General features: G+C 51.8%; 2 protein-coding genes across 2 annotated transcripts in view; one reads left to right on the top strand and one right to left on the bottom strand.

Moving 5' to 3' along the window:
• The window catches only part of LOC142908165 (glyceraldehyde-3-phosphate dehydrogenase), a 22,528-nt gene extending 11,924 nt beyond the window's left edge, over positions 1–10,604 (bottom strand). Inside the window, exons 1-4 of the mRNA XM_076058463.1 lie at positions 10,501–10,604; positions 4,834–4,885; positions 4,272–4,371; positions 2,283–2,389 (exon numbers count right to left, since the gene is read on the bottom strand). Of these exons, the coding sequence (XP_075914578.1) occupies positions 2,283–2,389; positions 4,272–4,371; positions 4,834–4,856 (230 nt within the window). The 5' untranslated portion in view covers positions 4,857–4,885; positions 10,501–10,604. The remainder of the gene's footprint in view (positions 1–2,282; positions 2,390–4,271; positions 4,372–4,833; positions 4,886–10,500) is intronic.
• Positions 1–15,418, top strand: part of LOC116937404 (E3 ubiquitin-protein ligase UBR4) — a gene marked incomplete at its 5' end in the record, with an annotated part of 266,747 nt that overhangs the window by 220,076 nt on the left and 31,253 nt on the right.

Genomic DNA, 15,418 nt, shown 5'->3' with positions numbered 1-15,418 from the left:
CACACAGACACACACACACACAGTCACACAGTCACACACAGTCACACACACACAGACACACACAGTCACACACACAGACAGTCACACACACAGACACACACACAGACAGTCACACACAGATAGTCACACACAGACAGTCACACACATAGTGGTGGTGATGATGGTGCTGGTGATAATGATGATGGTGGTGGTGTTTGTGGTGATGGTGGTGATAGTGGTGGTAATGGTGGTGTTGGTGATGGTGGTGATAGTGGTGTTGGTGGTGATGGTGGTGGTGATGGTGATGATGTTTGGACTCACTCCTGGAAGATGGTGGTGTTGGTGGTGATGGTGGTGGTGATGATGGTGGTGATGGTGGTGATGTTTGGACTCACTCCTGGAAGATGGTGGTGTTGGTGGTGATGGTGATGGTGGTGTTGGTGGTGGTGATGGTGGTGATGTTTGGACTCACTCCTGGAAGATGGTGGTGTTGGTGGTGATGGTGGTGATGGTGGTGTTGGTGGTGATGATGGTGGTGATGGTGGTGGTGATGATGGTGGTGATGGTGGTGGTGATGTTTGGACTCACTCCTGGAAGATGGTGGTGGTGTTGGTGATGGTGGTGATAGTGGTGTTGGTGGTGATGGTGGTGATGGTGGTGATGTTTGGACTCACTCCTGGAAGATGGTGGTGTTGGTGGTGATGATAGTGGTGTTGGTGGTGATGGTGGTGGTGATGGTGGTGATGTTTGGACTCACTCCTGGAAGATGGTGGTGTTGGTGGTGATGGTGGTGTTGGTGGTGATGGTGGTGTTGGTGGTGTTGGTGGTGATGGTGGTGTTGGTGTTGGTGGTGATGGTGGTGTTGGTGGTGATGGTGGTGATGATGGTGGTGATGGTGGTGGTGATGATGGTGGTGATGGTGGTGTTGATGGTGGTGGTGATGGTGGTGATGTTTGGACTCACTCCTGGAAGATGGTGGTGTTGGTGGTGATGGTGGTGTTGGTGGTGATGGTGGTGATGTTTGGACTCACTCCTGGAAGATGGTGGTGTTGGTGGTGATGGTGGTGTTGGTGGTGATGGTGGTGTTGGTGTTGGTGGTGATGGTGGTGATGGTGGTGATGTTTGGACTCACTCCTGGAAGATGGTGGTGTTGGTGGTGATGGTGGTGTTGGTGGTGATTGTGGTGATGGTGGTGGTGATGGTGGTGATGTTTGGACTCACTCCTGGAAGATGGTGGTGTTGGTGGTGATGGTGGTGTTGGTGGTGATGGTGGTGATGTTTGGACTTACTCCTGGAAGATGGTGGTGTTGGTGGTGATGGTGGTGTTGGTGGTGTTGGTGGTGATGGTGGTGTTGGTGTTGGTGGTGGTGATGATGGTGGTGATGGTGGTGATGTTTGGACTCACTCCTGGAAGATGGTGGTGTTGGTGGTGATGGTGATGATGATTGTTGTTGTTTTATTATTTACCTACGTGACTTTACCGAATAGAACCAAAGAGTATGATGATAGTGGTGTTGGTGGTGATGGTGGTGATGGTGGTGATCGTGGTGATGTTTGGACTCACTCCTGGAAGATGGTGGTGTTGGTGGTGGTGGTGTTGGTGGTGATGATGGTGGTGATGGTGGTGATGGTGATAGTGGTGATGTTTGGACTCACTCCTGGAAGATGGTGGTGGTGATGGTGGTGATGGTGGTGATGGTGGTGATGTTTGGACTCACTCCTGGAAGATGGTGGTGTTGGTGGTGATGGTGATGGTGGTGGTGGTGTTGGTGATGATGGTGATGGTGGTGTTGGTGGTGATGTTTGGACTCACTCCTGGAAGATGGTGATGGTGTTGGTGGTGATGGTGATGGTGGTGGTGTTGGTGGTGGTGGTGATGTTTGGACTCACTCCTGGAAGATGGTGATGATGATGGTGGTGATGGTGGTGGTGGTGTTTGGACTCACTCCTGGAAGATGGTGATGGTGGTGATGGTGGTGGTGATGTTTGGACTCACTCCTGGAAGATGGTGATGGTGATGGTGGTGATGTTGGTGGTGATGTTTTGACTCACTCCTGGAAGATGGTGATGGTGGTGATGGTGGTGGTGATGTTTGGACTCACTCCTGGAAGATGGTGATGGTGGTGATGTTGGTGGTGATGTTTGGACTCACTCCTGGAAGATGGTGGTGTTGGTGGTGGTGATGGTGTTGGTGATGGTGGTGGTGATGGTGGTGGTGATGTTTGGACTCACTCCTGGAAGATGGTGGTGTTGGTGGTGATGGTGGTGATGGTGGTGATGGTGGTGGTGATGTTTGGACTCACTCCTGGAAGATGGTGATGGCGTGCCCATCAATAACCAGTTTGCCTCCCTCCGCCTTCACGTCTCCCTTCCAGCGCCCGTGTGTGGAGTCGTACTTGAACATGTAAACCTGTGGGTGAGCGTACAGGTGAGTGTACAGGTGAGTGTACAGGTGAGTGGACAGGTGAGCATACAGGTGAGTGTACAGGTGAGTACACAGGTGACTCTACAGGTGAGTCTACAGTTGAGTGTACAGGTGAGTGGGTGAGTGTAAAGGTGAGTGTACAGGTGAGTGTACAGGTGAGTCTACAGGTGAGTGAGTGTACAGGTGAGTGTACAGGTGAGTGTACAGGTGAGTGGACAGGTGAGTGTACAGGTGAGTGTGCAGGTGAGTAGGTGAGTCTACAGGCGAGTACACAGGTGAGTCTACAGGTGAGTAGGTGAGTGTACAGGTGAGTGGGTGAGTGCACAGGTGAGTGGACAGGTGAGTCTACAGGTGAGTGGGTGAGTGTACAGGTGAGTCTACAGGTGAGTCTACAGGTAAGTGGACAGGTGAGTGGACAGGTGAGTGTACAGGTGAGTGGGTGAGTGTACAGGTGAGTCTACAGGTGAGTGTACAGGTGAGTCTACAGGTGAATAGGTGAGTGTACAGGTGAGTCTACAGGTGAGTGTACAGGTGAGTCTACAGGTGAGTCTACAGGTGAGTGGGTGAGTGTACAGGTGAGTTTACAGGTGAGTGGACAGGTGAGTGTACAGGTGAGTGTACAGGTGAGCGTGCAGGTGAGTAGGTGAGTCTACAGGCGAGTACACAGGTGAGTCTACAGGTGAGTAGATGAGTCTACAGGCGAGTACACAGGTGAGTCTACAGGTGAGTAGATGAGTGTACAGATGAGTGTACAGGTGAGTCTACAGGTGAGTGAGTCTACAGGTGAGTAGGTGAGTGTACAGGTGAGTGTACAGGTGAGTCTACAGGTGAGTAGATGAGTGTACAGATGAGTGTACAGGTGAGTGTACAGGTGAGTCTGAAGGTGAGTGGGTGAGTGTACAGGTGAGTGGACAGGTGAGTCTACAGGTGAGTCTACCCGTGAGTGGGTGAGTGCACAGGTGAGTGGACAGGTGCGTCTACAGGTGAGTGTACAGGTGAGTGGGTGAGTGTACAGGTGAGCATGCAGGTGAGTGTACACCTGTAAGTGAGTGTACAGGTGAGTCTACAGGTTAGTGGACAGGTGAGTGGGTGAGTGTACAGGTGAGTGTACAGGTGAGTAGGTGAGTCTACAGGTGAGTCTACAGGTGAGTGTACAGGTGAGTGTACACCTGTGGGTGAGTGTACAGGTGAGTCTACAGGTGAATAGGTGAGTGTACAGGTGAGTGTAAAGGTGAGTGTACAGGTGAGTCTACAGGTGAGTCTACAGGTGAGTGGGTGAGTGTACAGGTGAGTCTACAGGTGAGTGGACAGGTGAGTGGGTGAGTGTACAGGTGAGTGTACAGGTGAGTGAACAGGTGAGTCTACAGGTGAATAGGTGAGTGTACAGGTGAGTGTACAGGTGAGTGTGTGAGTGTACAGGTTAGTGTACAGGTGAGTGGGTGAGTGTACAGGTGAGTGTGTGAGTGTACTATTGAGTGTACTGGTGAGTGGGTGAGTGTACTGGTGAGTGTGCAGGTGATTGTACAGGTGAGTGTGTGAGTGTACAGATGAGTGTACAGGTGAGTGGGTGAGTGTACAGGTGAGTGGGTGAGTGTACAGGTGAGTGTACAGGTGAGTGTACAGGTGAGTGGGTGGGTGTACAGGTGAGTGTACAGGTGAGTGTACGAGTGTACAGGTGAGAGTACAGGTGAGTGTACAGGTGAGCGTACGAGTGTACAGGTGAGTGTACAAGTGAGTGTACAGGTGAGAGTACAGGTGAGTGTACAGGTGAGTGTACAGGTGAGTCTACAGGTGAGTGTACAGGTGAGTGTACAGGTGAGTGTACAGGTGAGTGTACAGGTGAGCGTACAGGTGAGCGTACGCTCACCATGTAGTTGAGGTCGATGAAGGGGTCGTTGATGGCGACCACCTCCACGTTCCCACGCAGGATGGCGGCGCGCGTCACCAGACGCCCGATGCGGCCGAACCTGGCGCAGGTGAGCATCACGCAGGTGAGCATCACACAGGTGAGCAGGCAGGTGAGCATCACACAGGTGAGCAGGCAGGTGAGCATCACGCAGGTGAGCATCACGCAGGTGAGCATCACGCAGGTGAGCATCACGCAGGTGAGCACACAGGTGTGTGTGTGTACAGGTGAGTGTGTGTACAGGTGAGTGTACAGGTGAGTGAGTGGACAGGTGAGTGTGTGTACAGGTGAGTGTACAGGTGAGTGAGTGGACAGGTGAGTGAGTGGACAGGTGAGAGTGTATACAGGTGAGTGTACAGGTGAGTGAGTGTGCAGGTGAGTGAGTGGACAGGTGAGTGAGTGGACAGGTGTGTGTACAGGTGAGTGAGTGGACAGGTGAGTGTGTGTACAGGTGAGAGTGTATACAGGTGAGTGTACAGGTGAGTGTACAGGTGAGTGAGTGCACAGGCGAGGAGTTCCTCACCCATTGACTCCGACCTTGACCATGATGACTGAGAGAACCTTGATTCGGGGACCTGCAAAGGGAAACGACCCTGATGAGATGTTGACTACCTCGCCTGGTACACAGGAGGTCGTGGGTTCAACCCTGATCCTGATGAGATGTTGACTACCTCGCCGGGTACACAGGAGGTCGTGGGTTCAAACCCGACCCTGACGATGCCTGTTGCTGCTGCTGTGTATTTGGAGTCTGCGTCTCTCTCTCTAGAGATGTTAACTACCTCGCCTGGTACACAGGAGGTCGTGGGTTCTATCACGACACCGATGAGATGTTGACTACCTCGCCTGGTACGCAGGAGGTCGTGGGTTCTATCACGACCCTGATGAGATGTTGACTACCTCGCCTGGTACGCAGGAGGTCGTGGGTTCTATCACGACCCCCTGATGACCCCTGGGCAGCTGTCGCTGTTTTTATATTTGGAGTGGCGAGTGAGTGGGAGGGGCGGGGCTGATCTGACCCACCCGGGGGCCCCTCCCGAGGGGGTGGGGGGTGGGGGGGGTGGGGGGTGGGGGGTGGGGGCTATTCCTGGACGATGCCCATTGATGGGCTTGGCCCTGGCATCCACAGACGGAGATGGGGGGGGGGGAGCCCCTCCCCCCACATCGTGACCCAATATCACCACCACCACCATCACCACCACCACCATCACCACCACCACCATCACCACCACCACCATCACCACCATCACCACCACCACCATCACCACCACCACCATCACCACCATCACCACCACCACCATCACCACCATCACCACCACCACCATCATCACCCCCTTCCCCATATGCCCTTGGCACAAGTTCGTGCGTGCTGTCAGCGCGTGTGTGAGTGTGTATGTGTGTGTCTGTGTGTGTGTCTGTGTGTGTCTGTGTGTGTGTCTGTGTGTCTCTGTGTGTGTGTCTGTGTGTGTGTCTGTGTGTGTCTGTGTGTGTGTGTCTGTGTCTGTGTGTGTGTCTGTGTGTGTGTCTGTGTGTATGTGTCTGTGTGTATGTCTGTGTGTGTGTGTCTGTGTGAGTGTGTGTGTCTGTGTGGGTGTGTGTGTCTGTGTGTGTGTCTGTGTGTGTCTGTGTGTGTGTCTGTGTGTGTGTGTGTGTCTGTGTGTGTGTCTGTGTGTGTGTGTGTCTGTGTGTGTGTCTGTGTGTGTGTCTGTGTGTGTCTGTGTGTGTGTCTGTGTGAGTGTGTGTGTGTCTGTGTGTGTGTGTCTGTGTGTGTGTCTGTGTGTGTCTGTGTGTGTGTGTCTGTGTGTGTGTGTCTGTGTGTGTGTCTGTGTGTGTGTGTCTGTGTGTGTGTCTGTGTGTGTATCTGTGTGTGTCTGTGTGTGTGTGTCTGTGTGAGTGCGTGTGTGTCTGTGTGTGTGTCTCTGTGTGTGTCTGTGTGTGTCTGTGTGTATGTCTGTGTGTATGTCTGTGTGTGTGTGTGTCTGTGTGAGTGTGTGTGTCTGTGTGGGTGTGTGTGTCTGTGTGTGTGTCTGTGTGTGTGTCTGTGTGTGTGTCTGTGTGTGTGTCTCTGTGTGTGTCTGTGTGTGAGTGTGTCTGTATGTGTGTGTCTTATATGTGTGTGTGTGTCTGTGTGTGTGAGTGTGTCTGTGTGTGTGAGTGTGTCTGTGTGTGTCTGTGTGTGTGTGTCTGTGTGTGTGAGTGTGTCTGTGTGTGTGTGTATGTCTGTGTGTGTGTGTGTCTGTGTGAGTGTGTGTGTCTGTGTGGGTGTGTGTGTCTGTGTGTGTGTCTGTGTGTGTGTCTGTGTGTGTGTCTCTGTGTGTGTCTGTGTGTGAGTGTGTCTGTATGTGTGTGTCTTATATGTGTGTGTGTGTCTGTGTGTGTGAGTGTGTCTGTGTGTGTGAGTGTGTCTGTGTGTGTCTGTGTGTGTGTGTCTGTGTGTGTGAGTGTGTCTGTGTGTGTGAGTGTGTCTGTGTGTGTGTGTGTCTTATATGTGTGTGTGTCTGTGTGTGTGAGTGTCTGTGTGTGTGAGTGTGTCTGTGTGTGTCTGTGTGTGTGTCTGTGTGTGTGAGTGTGTCTGTGTGTGTCTGTGTGTGTGTCTGTGTGTGTGTCTGTGTGTGTGTCTGTGTGTATGTGTCTGTGTGTTTCTGTGTGTGTCTGTGTGTGTGTGTCTGTGTGTGTGTCTGTGTGTGTGTCTCTGTGTGTGTGTCTGTGTGTGTGAGTGTGTCTGTATGTGTGTGTCTATATGTGTGTGTCTGTGTGTGTGTGTCTGTGTGTGAGTGTGTCTGTGTGTGAGCGGGTCTGTGTGTCTGAGTGTGTGTGAGTGTTCCTGTGTGTGTCTGTGTGCCAGTGGGTCTGCGTGTGTGAGTGTCTGTGTGTCTGTGTGTGAGTGGATGAGTGCGTGTGACTCTGTGTGACTGAATGTGAGTGTGTCTTTTTGTGTGTCTGTGTGTCTGTATGTCTGTGTTTGTGTGTGAGGGTGTGACTGTGTGACCTGAGGAGAGGCTTGCGGAGCCCCAATGCGGTTTCAGGAAAGGGCGGTCCTGCACAGATGCCATACTTTCTGTCCGCTTGCTAAAGCATAGGTGTAGGGAATTCCAGCAAGACCTACATCTCTGCTTTATTGACCTGGTCAAGGCCTATGATACCATCAGTAGGCCTGGGCTCTGGGTTGCTCTTCGTGCTTTCGGAGTCCCTGACCCTCTGCTCACGATCATTAAGGACCTTCATGATGGTGAGCGGGCCCGGGTAAAACTACGTGGCCGGGAGCCAGAGCCATTCCCTGTACACCTTGGGGTGCGACAGGGATGTCCTCTGGCTCCCACATTATTTAACATCTCTGTGTGGGTCTACGGGTCTCTGTGCGAGTCTACGGGTCTCTGTGTGAGTCTACGGTTCTCTGTGTGAGTCTCTGTGTGAGTCTACGGGTCTCTGTGTGAGTATACGGGTCTCTGTGTGGGTCTACGGGTCTCTGTGTGAGTCTACGGGTCTCTGTGTGAGTCTCTGTGCGGGTCTACGCGTCTCTGTGTGCTTCTGTCATGTCTGCGTATGTACGTTGAACGTCTTTGGCACCGTACGTAGCCAACCGTGGCTAATCAGAGGTGCGAAGGGAAGGGCAATAACACTTAACGCCGCAATAAGCAGAAGCTCTCAAGAAATGAGTTTGTCAATCGAGCGGAAGGGAAGAGCGTTCCAGACGGCCCTTTCAGACGCGGCGGGTCTGAAAGCGCCGTGGCGATGCGTACGCACTCTAGTTTATAAAAAAAAACTACTACAGGGATTCGTCTACTTACGAACGTTTAAGAGATGTGAACAAAAACCCATTCCCCGTACGTCCAGTTGCCTGTTCGGACTGAGAGTGGTAAGTTTCACCGACTCACACAATACATCTGTAGAACGTGAAGAGCCAGTGGCATCTACATCTACAGAACGTGAATAACCAGTGGCATCTACATCTACAGAACGTGAAGAACCAGTGGCATCTACATCTGCAGAACGTGAAGAACCAGTGGCGTCTACATCTGCAGAACGTGAAGAACCAGTGGCATCTACATCTGTGGAACGTGTAGAACCAGTGGCATCTACATTTGCAGAACGTGAAGAACCAGTGGCATCTACATCTGCAGAACGTGAAGAACCAGTGGCATCTACATCTGCAGAACGTGAAGAACCAGTGGCGTCTACATCTGCAGAACGTGAAGAACCAGTGGCATCTACATCTGCAGAACGTGAAGAACCAGTGGCATCTACACAACGTGAAGAACCAGTGGCATCTACATCTGCAGGACATGAAGAACCAGTGGCATCTACATCTACAGAACGTGAAGAACCAGTGGCATCTACAGAACGTGAAGAACCAGTGGCATCTACAGAACGTGAAGAACCAGTGGCATCTACATCTGCAGAACGTGAAGAACCAGTGGCATCTACATCTGCAGAACGTGAAGAACCAGTGGCATCTACATCTACAGAACGTGAAGAACCAGTGGCATCTACATCTACAGAACGTGAAGAACCAGTGGCATCTACAGAACGTGAATAGCCAGTGGCAACTACATCTATGGAACGTGAATAACCAGTGGCATCTACAGAACGTGAAGAACCAGTGGCATCTACATCTGCAGAACGTGAATAACCAGTGGCATTTACATCTACAGAACGTGAAGAACCAGTGGCATCTACATCTGCAGAACGTGAAGAACCAGTGGCATCTACATCCACAGAACGTGAATAACCAGTGGCATCTACAGAACGTGAAGAGCCAGTGGCATCTACATCTGCAGGACGTGAAGAACCAGTGGCATCTACATCTGCAGAACGTGAAGAACCAGTGGCATCTACATCTGCAGAACGTGAAGAACCAGTGGCATCTACATCTGCAGAACGTGAAGAACCAGTGGCATCTACATCTACAGAACGTGAAGAACCAGTGGCATCTACAGAACGTGAAGAACCAGTCGCATCTACATCTGCAGGACGTGAAGAACCAGTGGCATCTACATCTACAGAACGTGAAGAACCAGTGGCATCTACATCTGCAGAACGTGAAGAACCAGTGGCATCTACAGAACTTGAAGAACCAGTGGCATCTACATCTACAGAACGTGAAGTTCCAGTGGCATCTACAGAACGTGAAGAACCAGTGGCATCTACATCTACAGAACGTGAAGAACCAGTGGCATCTACACAACGTGAAGAACCAGTGGCATCTACAACTACAGAACGTGAAGAACCAGTGGCATCTACAGAACGTGAAGAACCAGTGGCATCTACATCTACAGAACGTGAAGAACCAGTGGCATCTACATCTGCAGAACGTGAAGAACCAGTGGCATCTACATCTGCAGAACGTGGAGAACCAGTGGCATCTACATCTACAGAACGTGAAGAACCAGTGGCATCTACAGAACGTGAAGAACCAGTGGCATCTACATCTACAGAACGTGAAGAACCAGTGGCATCTACATCTTCAGAACGTGAAGAACCAGTGGCATCTACATCTACAGAACGTGAAGAACCAGTGGCATCTACATCTTCAGAACGTGAAGAACCAGTGGCATCTACAGAACGTGAACAACCAGTGGCATCTACTTCTGCAGAACGTGAAGAACCAGCGGCATCTACATCTACAGAATGTGAAGAACCAGTGGCATCTACATCTACAGAACCAGTGACATCTACATCTGCAGAACGTGAAGAACCAGAGGCATCTACATCTACAGAACTTGAAGAACCAGTGGCATCTACATCTGTAGAACGTGAAGAACCAGTGGCATCTACATCTACAGGAGATTATACAACTTTTAAAGTCATTCCCCATGTATATAGTAGTGTATATATTATATATATTTAGTGTGTGTGGTGTGTATATATAGTGTATATATTATATATTATGAATATATAGTGTATATATTATATATTTAGTGTGTGTGGTTGTGTGTATTATGTATATATTGTATATAGTGTATATAGTATATATTATATATGTGGTGTGTATATATTTAGTGTGTGGTGTTTGTATATATACTGTATATATTATGTATATAGTATATATAGTTGTATATATAGTATATATTTAGTGTGTGTGGTGTGTGTATATATACTGTATATATTATGTGTATATTATGTATATATTGTATATTATGTATATATAATATATTATATATATTTAGTGCGTGTGGTGTGTGTGGAGGTTCACCTTGTGAAGGGGAGGAGGAGCCAAGTGGATGATGACCAGAAGAGGTGACAACTGGACAGCGAAACTCGCCCCCTTATATAGCCCAGCCTCGGCCCTGAGACCACGTCCCCCGACACCGAGACACGCCCCACCTTTACCCTGGCCACGCCCCCCGACACAGAGACACCGCCCCTCCTTTACCCTAGCCACGCTCCCCGACACAGAGACACGCCCCTCCTTTACTCCTAGCCACGCCCCCCGACACAGAAACACGCCTCCTTTCTTTACCTTAGCCACGCCCCCCCGACACAGAGACACGCCCCCCGTTACTCCTAGCCACGCTCCCCGACACAGAGACACGCCCCCCTCTCTACCCCCCAGCCACGCCCACTCTCCGCCGAGCCACGCAGGCGTCACGCCGAGCCACGCTGCCGTCACGCCGAACCACCGCCCCCCTTACACCTTGAGCCACGCCCACCCTCCCGGCCCAGGGTCACTTTGAGGCTACCACGTGGCGGGAGGTCACGTGACAGACCCAGCAAGTGCCATGGGTTGACTGCTGTGCCAGGCTAGGTGCAGGAGGAGGAGGTCACGGGACAGACCCAGCAGGTGCCATGGGTTGTACTGCTGTGCTTTAGCCACCCGTTGTTGTGAGCGTCGCTCTTCCCCCCTCCGTTGTTGTTGGAGGGCGACTGCCTCCAACTGCCCAGTAGCGTCCTTCACGAGCCTCCTCCACAGAGGCCGATCTTGACACTGCTGGTACCAGTCATCGGCAAGTCCACTCAGCTCCACGTCCTCCTGTACCACATCACTCCATCTCTTCTCTAGCCCGTGCCGCGCCCGTTTAGCCCCCTCGATCCAGTCGAACAAAAGCTGTTTGGGCATGCGGTGGCTGGGCATGCGGGCTACATGACCCAGCCATCGCAGCCTTGCCTGCCGGAGGAGCTCACCGATGGGACTTTGTCCAGATCTTTCAAGGATTTGTGAGCTCCTCACACAATCCAGCCTGGTTAAACCCAGGATGGATCGTAGGCAGGCCAGCCTAAATGTTTCCAACCGGCGAAGATGTTCCATTAGGGGGGTCCACGTTTCGCAAGCGTAGAGAAGGGAGGGAATGACCGTGGCCGAGAAGACCTGAAGCTTAGTGCGGAGCGACAGACCAGGTAGCTTCTACACAGCGTTACGCAACCGATGAAAAGATATTGCCGCTCGACTGATTCGGAGTGAGACCTCTGCTGTCAAACCGGAGCCGGTCATGAGCACACTGCCCAGGTATGGGAAACTCTCCACTCTCTCCACAACTGCTCCACCCGGCATGCATCCATGATGTTGTGTGGATGCGCGATGCCGGAACAGCGTGTTGGTAATCACAAGCCCATGGGCTGCACAAAAATTCGAGCAGCCTCCTACCGTTGTTATTGAGCTGATCTGGCCCATGCCTTCCAATTACTCCAGACCAGGTTCCAGCATCGTGACCAACTCGGGCATTGAAGTCACCCAACAAGATGACTCTATCCCGAGGGGCCACTTTAGCCAGCACCTGGGAAAGGAGGTCATAGAAGGCATCTGACTCATCGTCCTTGCCAGCATCCCTCCACGGATGTTCATCTTCGGTGGGGGCAAAAGTAACCACGACCACCATTCCTCGCCTCTGGTTGATGGCGAGGCTAGCCCAAAGTAGCCTGGGGCTTACAGCTTCCGACACCTCACCGCCATGCTCCCACGCCCCCTTCATTCTTTTGTCTGAGAAGCAATGTCCCTCCCAGCTGTTTGGCAGTCTCCTGCCCCGAGTGGGAAGCTGTGACTCGAGCCATGCCAAGCTAGGTGCACCTTGAGGCTTACAGCGGAGGGTGTAAGGAGCCAGCCACCTGGCACAGCAGCAGCCAACCCATGGCACCTGCTGGGTCTGTCCCGTGACGTCCTCCTCCTGCACCTAGCCTGGCACAGCAGCAGTCAACCCCCCGCCCCTCACCTGGGTTGAATTAAAAGGACGTCCCTTCATTTCACGTGGTTCGAATATTTCACGTGGTGACAGAAAAGTACCATCCTGGCCAACGCCACTTGTGCAGATGCCAGTCGTACAGAGAGAGAGAGAGAGTGTGGCGTAGACCGCCACCACCACCACCCCCACCACCACCACCACCCCCACCACCACCACCACCCCCAGACGAAACTCGAATCCAGAGTCCCAGAAGGGCACAGTCAGCGACCCTGACCCAGGGCTATTCAGGGCACCGCTGGGGGATTGGGCATTCCCAAAAGTGTATCCCGACAAATCCTATAAACGCGCTTCTGAAAAGTGTACCCCACAAATCCTATAATGCACTTCTGCAAAATGTACCCATCAAATCATACAACATACTTCTGCAAAGTGTACCTTACAAATCCTATAATGCACTTCTGAAAAGTGTACCTGACAAATCCTATAATGCACTTGTGAAAAGTGTACCCTTCAAATCCTATAATGACCTTCTGAAAAGTGTACCTTACAAATCCTATAATGCGCTTCTGCAAAGTGTACCACAAAAATCCTGTAATGACCTTCTGCAAAGTGTACCCGTCAAATACTACAAGATACTTCTGCAAAGTGTACCTGACAAATCCTATAATGCGCTTCTGAAAAGTGTACCCTTCAAACACTACAAGATACTTCTGCAAAAAGTACCCTTCAAATCCTACAAGATACTTCTGAAAAGTGTACCTTACAAATCCTATGAATGCGCTTCTAAAAAGTGTACCCTACAAATCCTATTTGCTTGCTTTTTCAAGGTGTACCCCTGAACCTTACTGAGAGACTCAATCAAAGAGAGAGACACCCAGACCAAGGGCTCGAACCCAGCCTCTCAATGTCTGTTGCACGGTCATCGTGAACCCCCTGATAGACACATAGAGAGAGAGAGACACCCAGACCCAGGGCTCGAACCCAGCCTCTCAGTGTCTCCGACATGGCCATTACGAACCCCCTGATAGACACAGATACACACACCCTGACCCAGAACTCGAACCCAGCCTCTCACTGTCTGTTACACGGCCATCACGAACCCCCTGAGAGACTCAGAGAGAGAGAGAGACACCCTGACCTAGGGCTCGAACCCAGCCTCTCAGTGTCTGTTACACGGCCATCACGAACCCCCTGAGAGACACACAGAGAGAGAGAGACACCCAGACCCAGGACTCGAACCCAGCCTTTCAGTGTCTGTGACACGGTCATTACGAACCCCCTGAGAGACACAGAGAGAGAGAGAGACACCCAGACCCAGGACTCGAACCCAGGTCTCAGGGTCTCAGTGGGTGTGAGTGGGCTTTGGGGTCTCAGTGAGGAATGCTGGATAGCAGGAGTAGAGGGAGTGCTGAGAAGCGGTGTGGGAGATATTTATAGAAGTGGGACGTTAAACTTAGATGTGTGACCTTCTCAAATTGATACTACAACAGTCACACTCACACACACGCGCCTGTGCACTCTAGCGCACGCGTGTGTGTGTACACTAGTGTAGTACACTAGTGTACACACGCCTGTACACTCTAGCGCACGTGTGTGTGTGTACACTGGTGTAGTACACTAGTGTACACACGCCTGTACACTCTAGCGCACGTGTGTGTGTCTATACACTAGTGTAGTACACAAGTGTACACACCCACACACGCCTGTACACTCTAGCGCACGTGTGTGTACACTAGTGTAATACACTAGTGTACACACACACACACCTGTACACTCTAGCGCACGTGTGTGTGTGTACACTAGTGTAGTACACTAGTGTACACACACACACACTATGTATACACACACACTATAGTACACACACAGTGTACACACACAAGTATAGTACACACACAGTGTACACACACACACAGTGTACACACACACACTAGTGTACACACACACACACTAGTGTACACGTACATGCACACACACTCACACCAATGTACTGCTGTGCCAGGCTAGGTGCAGGAGGAGGTTATGGAGCAGATCCAGCAGGTGCCATGGGTTGACTGCTGTGCCAGGCTAGGTGCAGGAGGAGGAAGAGGTCACGGGACAGACTCAGCAGGTGCCATGGGTTGACTGCTGTGCCAGGCTAGGTGCAGGAGGAGGTCACGGGACAGACCCAGCAGGTGCCATGGGTTGATTGCTGTGCCAGGCTAGGTGCAGGAGGAGATCACGTGACAGACCCAGCAGGTGCCATGGGTTGACTGCTGTGCCAGGCTAGGTGCAGGAGGAGGTCACGAGGCAGACCCAGGTGCCACGGGTCGACTGACTGTGCCAACCTGCTGTGCTTTAGCCACCCGGCGCTCTGCTCGTTGTTGTGAGCGTCGCTCCTCCGCCCTCCGTTGTTGTTGGAGGGCGACTGCCTCCAACTGCCCAGTAGCGTCCTTCACGAGCCTCCTCCACAGAGGCCGATCTTGACACCGCTGGTACCAGTCATCGGCAAGTCCACTCAGCTCCACATCCTCCTGTACCACATCACTCCATCTCTTCTCTAGCCCGTGCCACGCCCGCTTAGCCCCCTCAATCCGGCCGAACAAAAGCTGTTTCGGTATGCGGTGGCTGGGCATGCGGGCTACATGACCCAGCCATCGCAGCCTTCCCTGCCGGAGGAGCTCACCGATGGGACCCTGCCCAGATCTTTCAAGGATTTGTGCGCTCCTCACACAATCCAGTCTGGTTAAACCCAGGATGGATCGTAGGCAGGCCATCCTAAATGTTTCTAACCGGCGAAGATGTTCCATTAGGGGGGTCCACGTTTCGCAAGCGTAGAGAAGGGAGGGAATGACTGGCCGAGAAGACCTGAAGCTTAGTGCGGAGCGACAGACCAGGTAGCTTCCACATAGCGTTACGCAACCGATGAAAAGATATTGCCGCTCGACTGATTCGGAGTGAGACCTCTGCTGTTAAAATGGAGCCAGTCATAAGCACACTGCCCAGGTATGGGAAACTCTC

Source organism: Petromyzon marinus, assembly GCF_048934315.1.
Source record: "Petromyzon marinus isolate PM22_M1 ecotype Great Lakes invasive population chromosome 75 unlocalized genomic scaffold, UKy_Petmar_22M1.pri1.0 chr75_unloc.2, whole genome shotgun sequence".
NCBI classification, from domain to species: domain Eukaryota; kingdom Metazoa; phylum Chordata; class Hyperoartia; order Petromyzontiformes; family Petromyzontidae; genus Petromyzon; species Petromyzon marinus.
The sequence above is the reverse complement of the archived record's forward strand: the minus strand, read 5'-3'. Positions and strand labels throughout refer to the sequence as shown.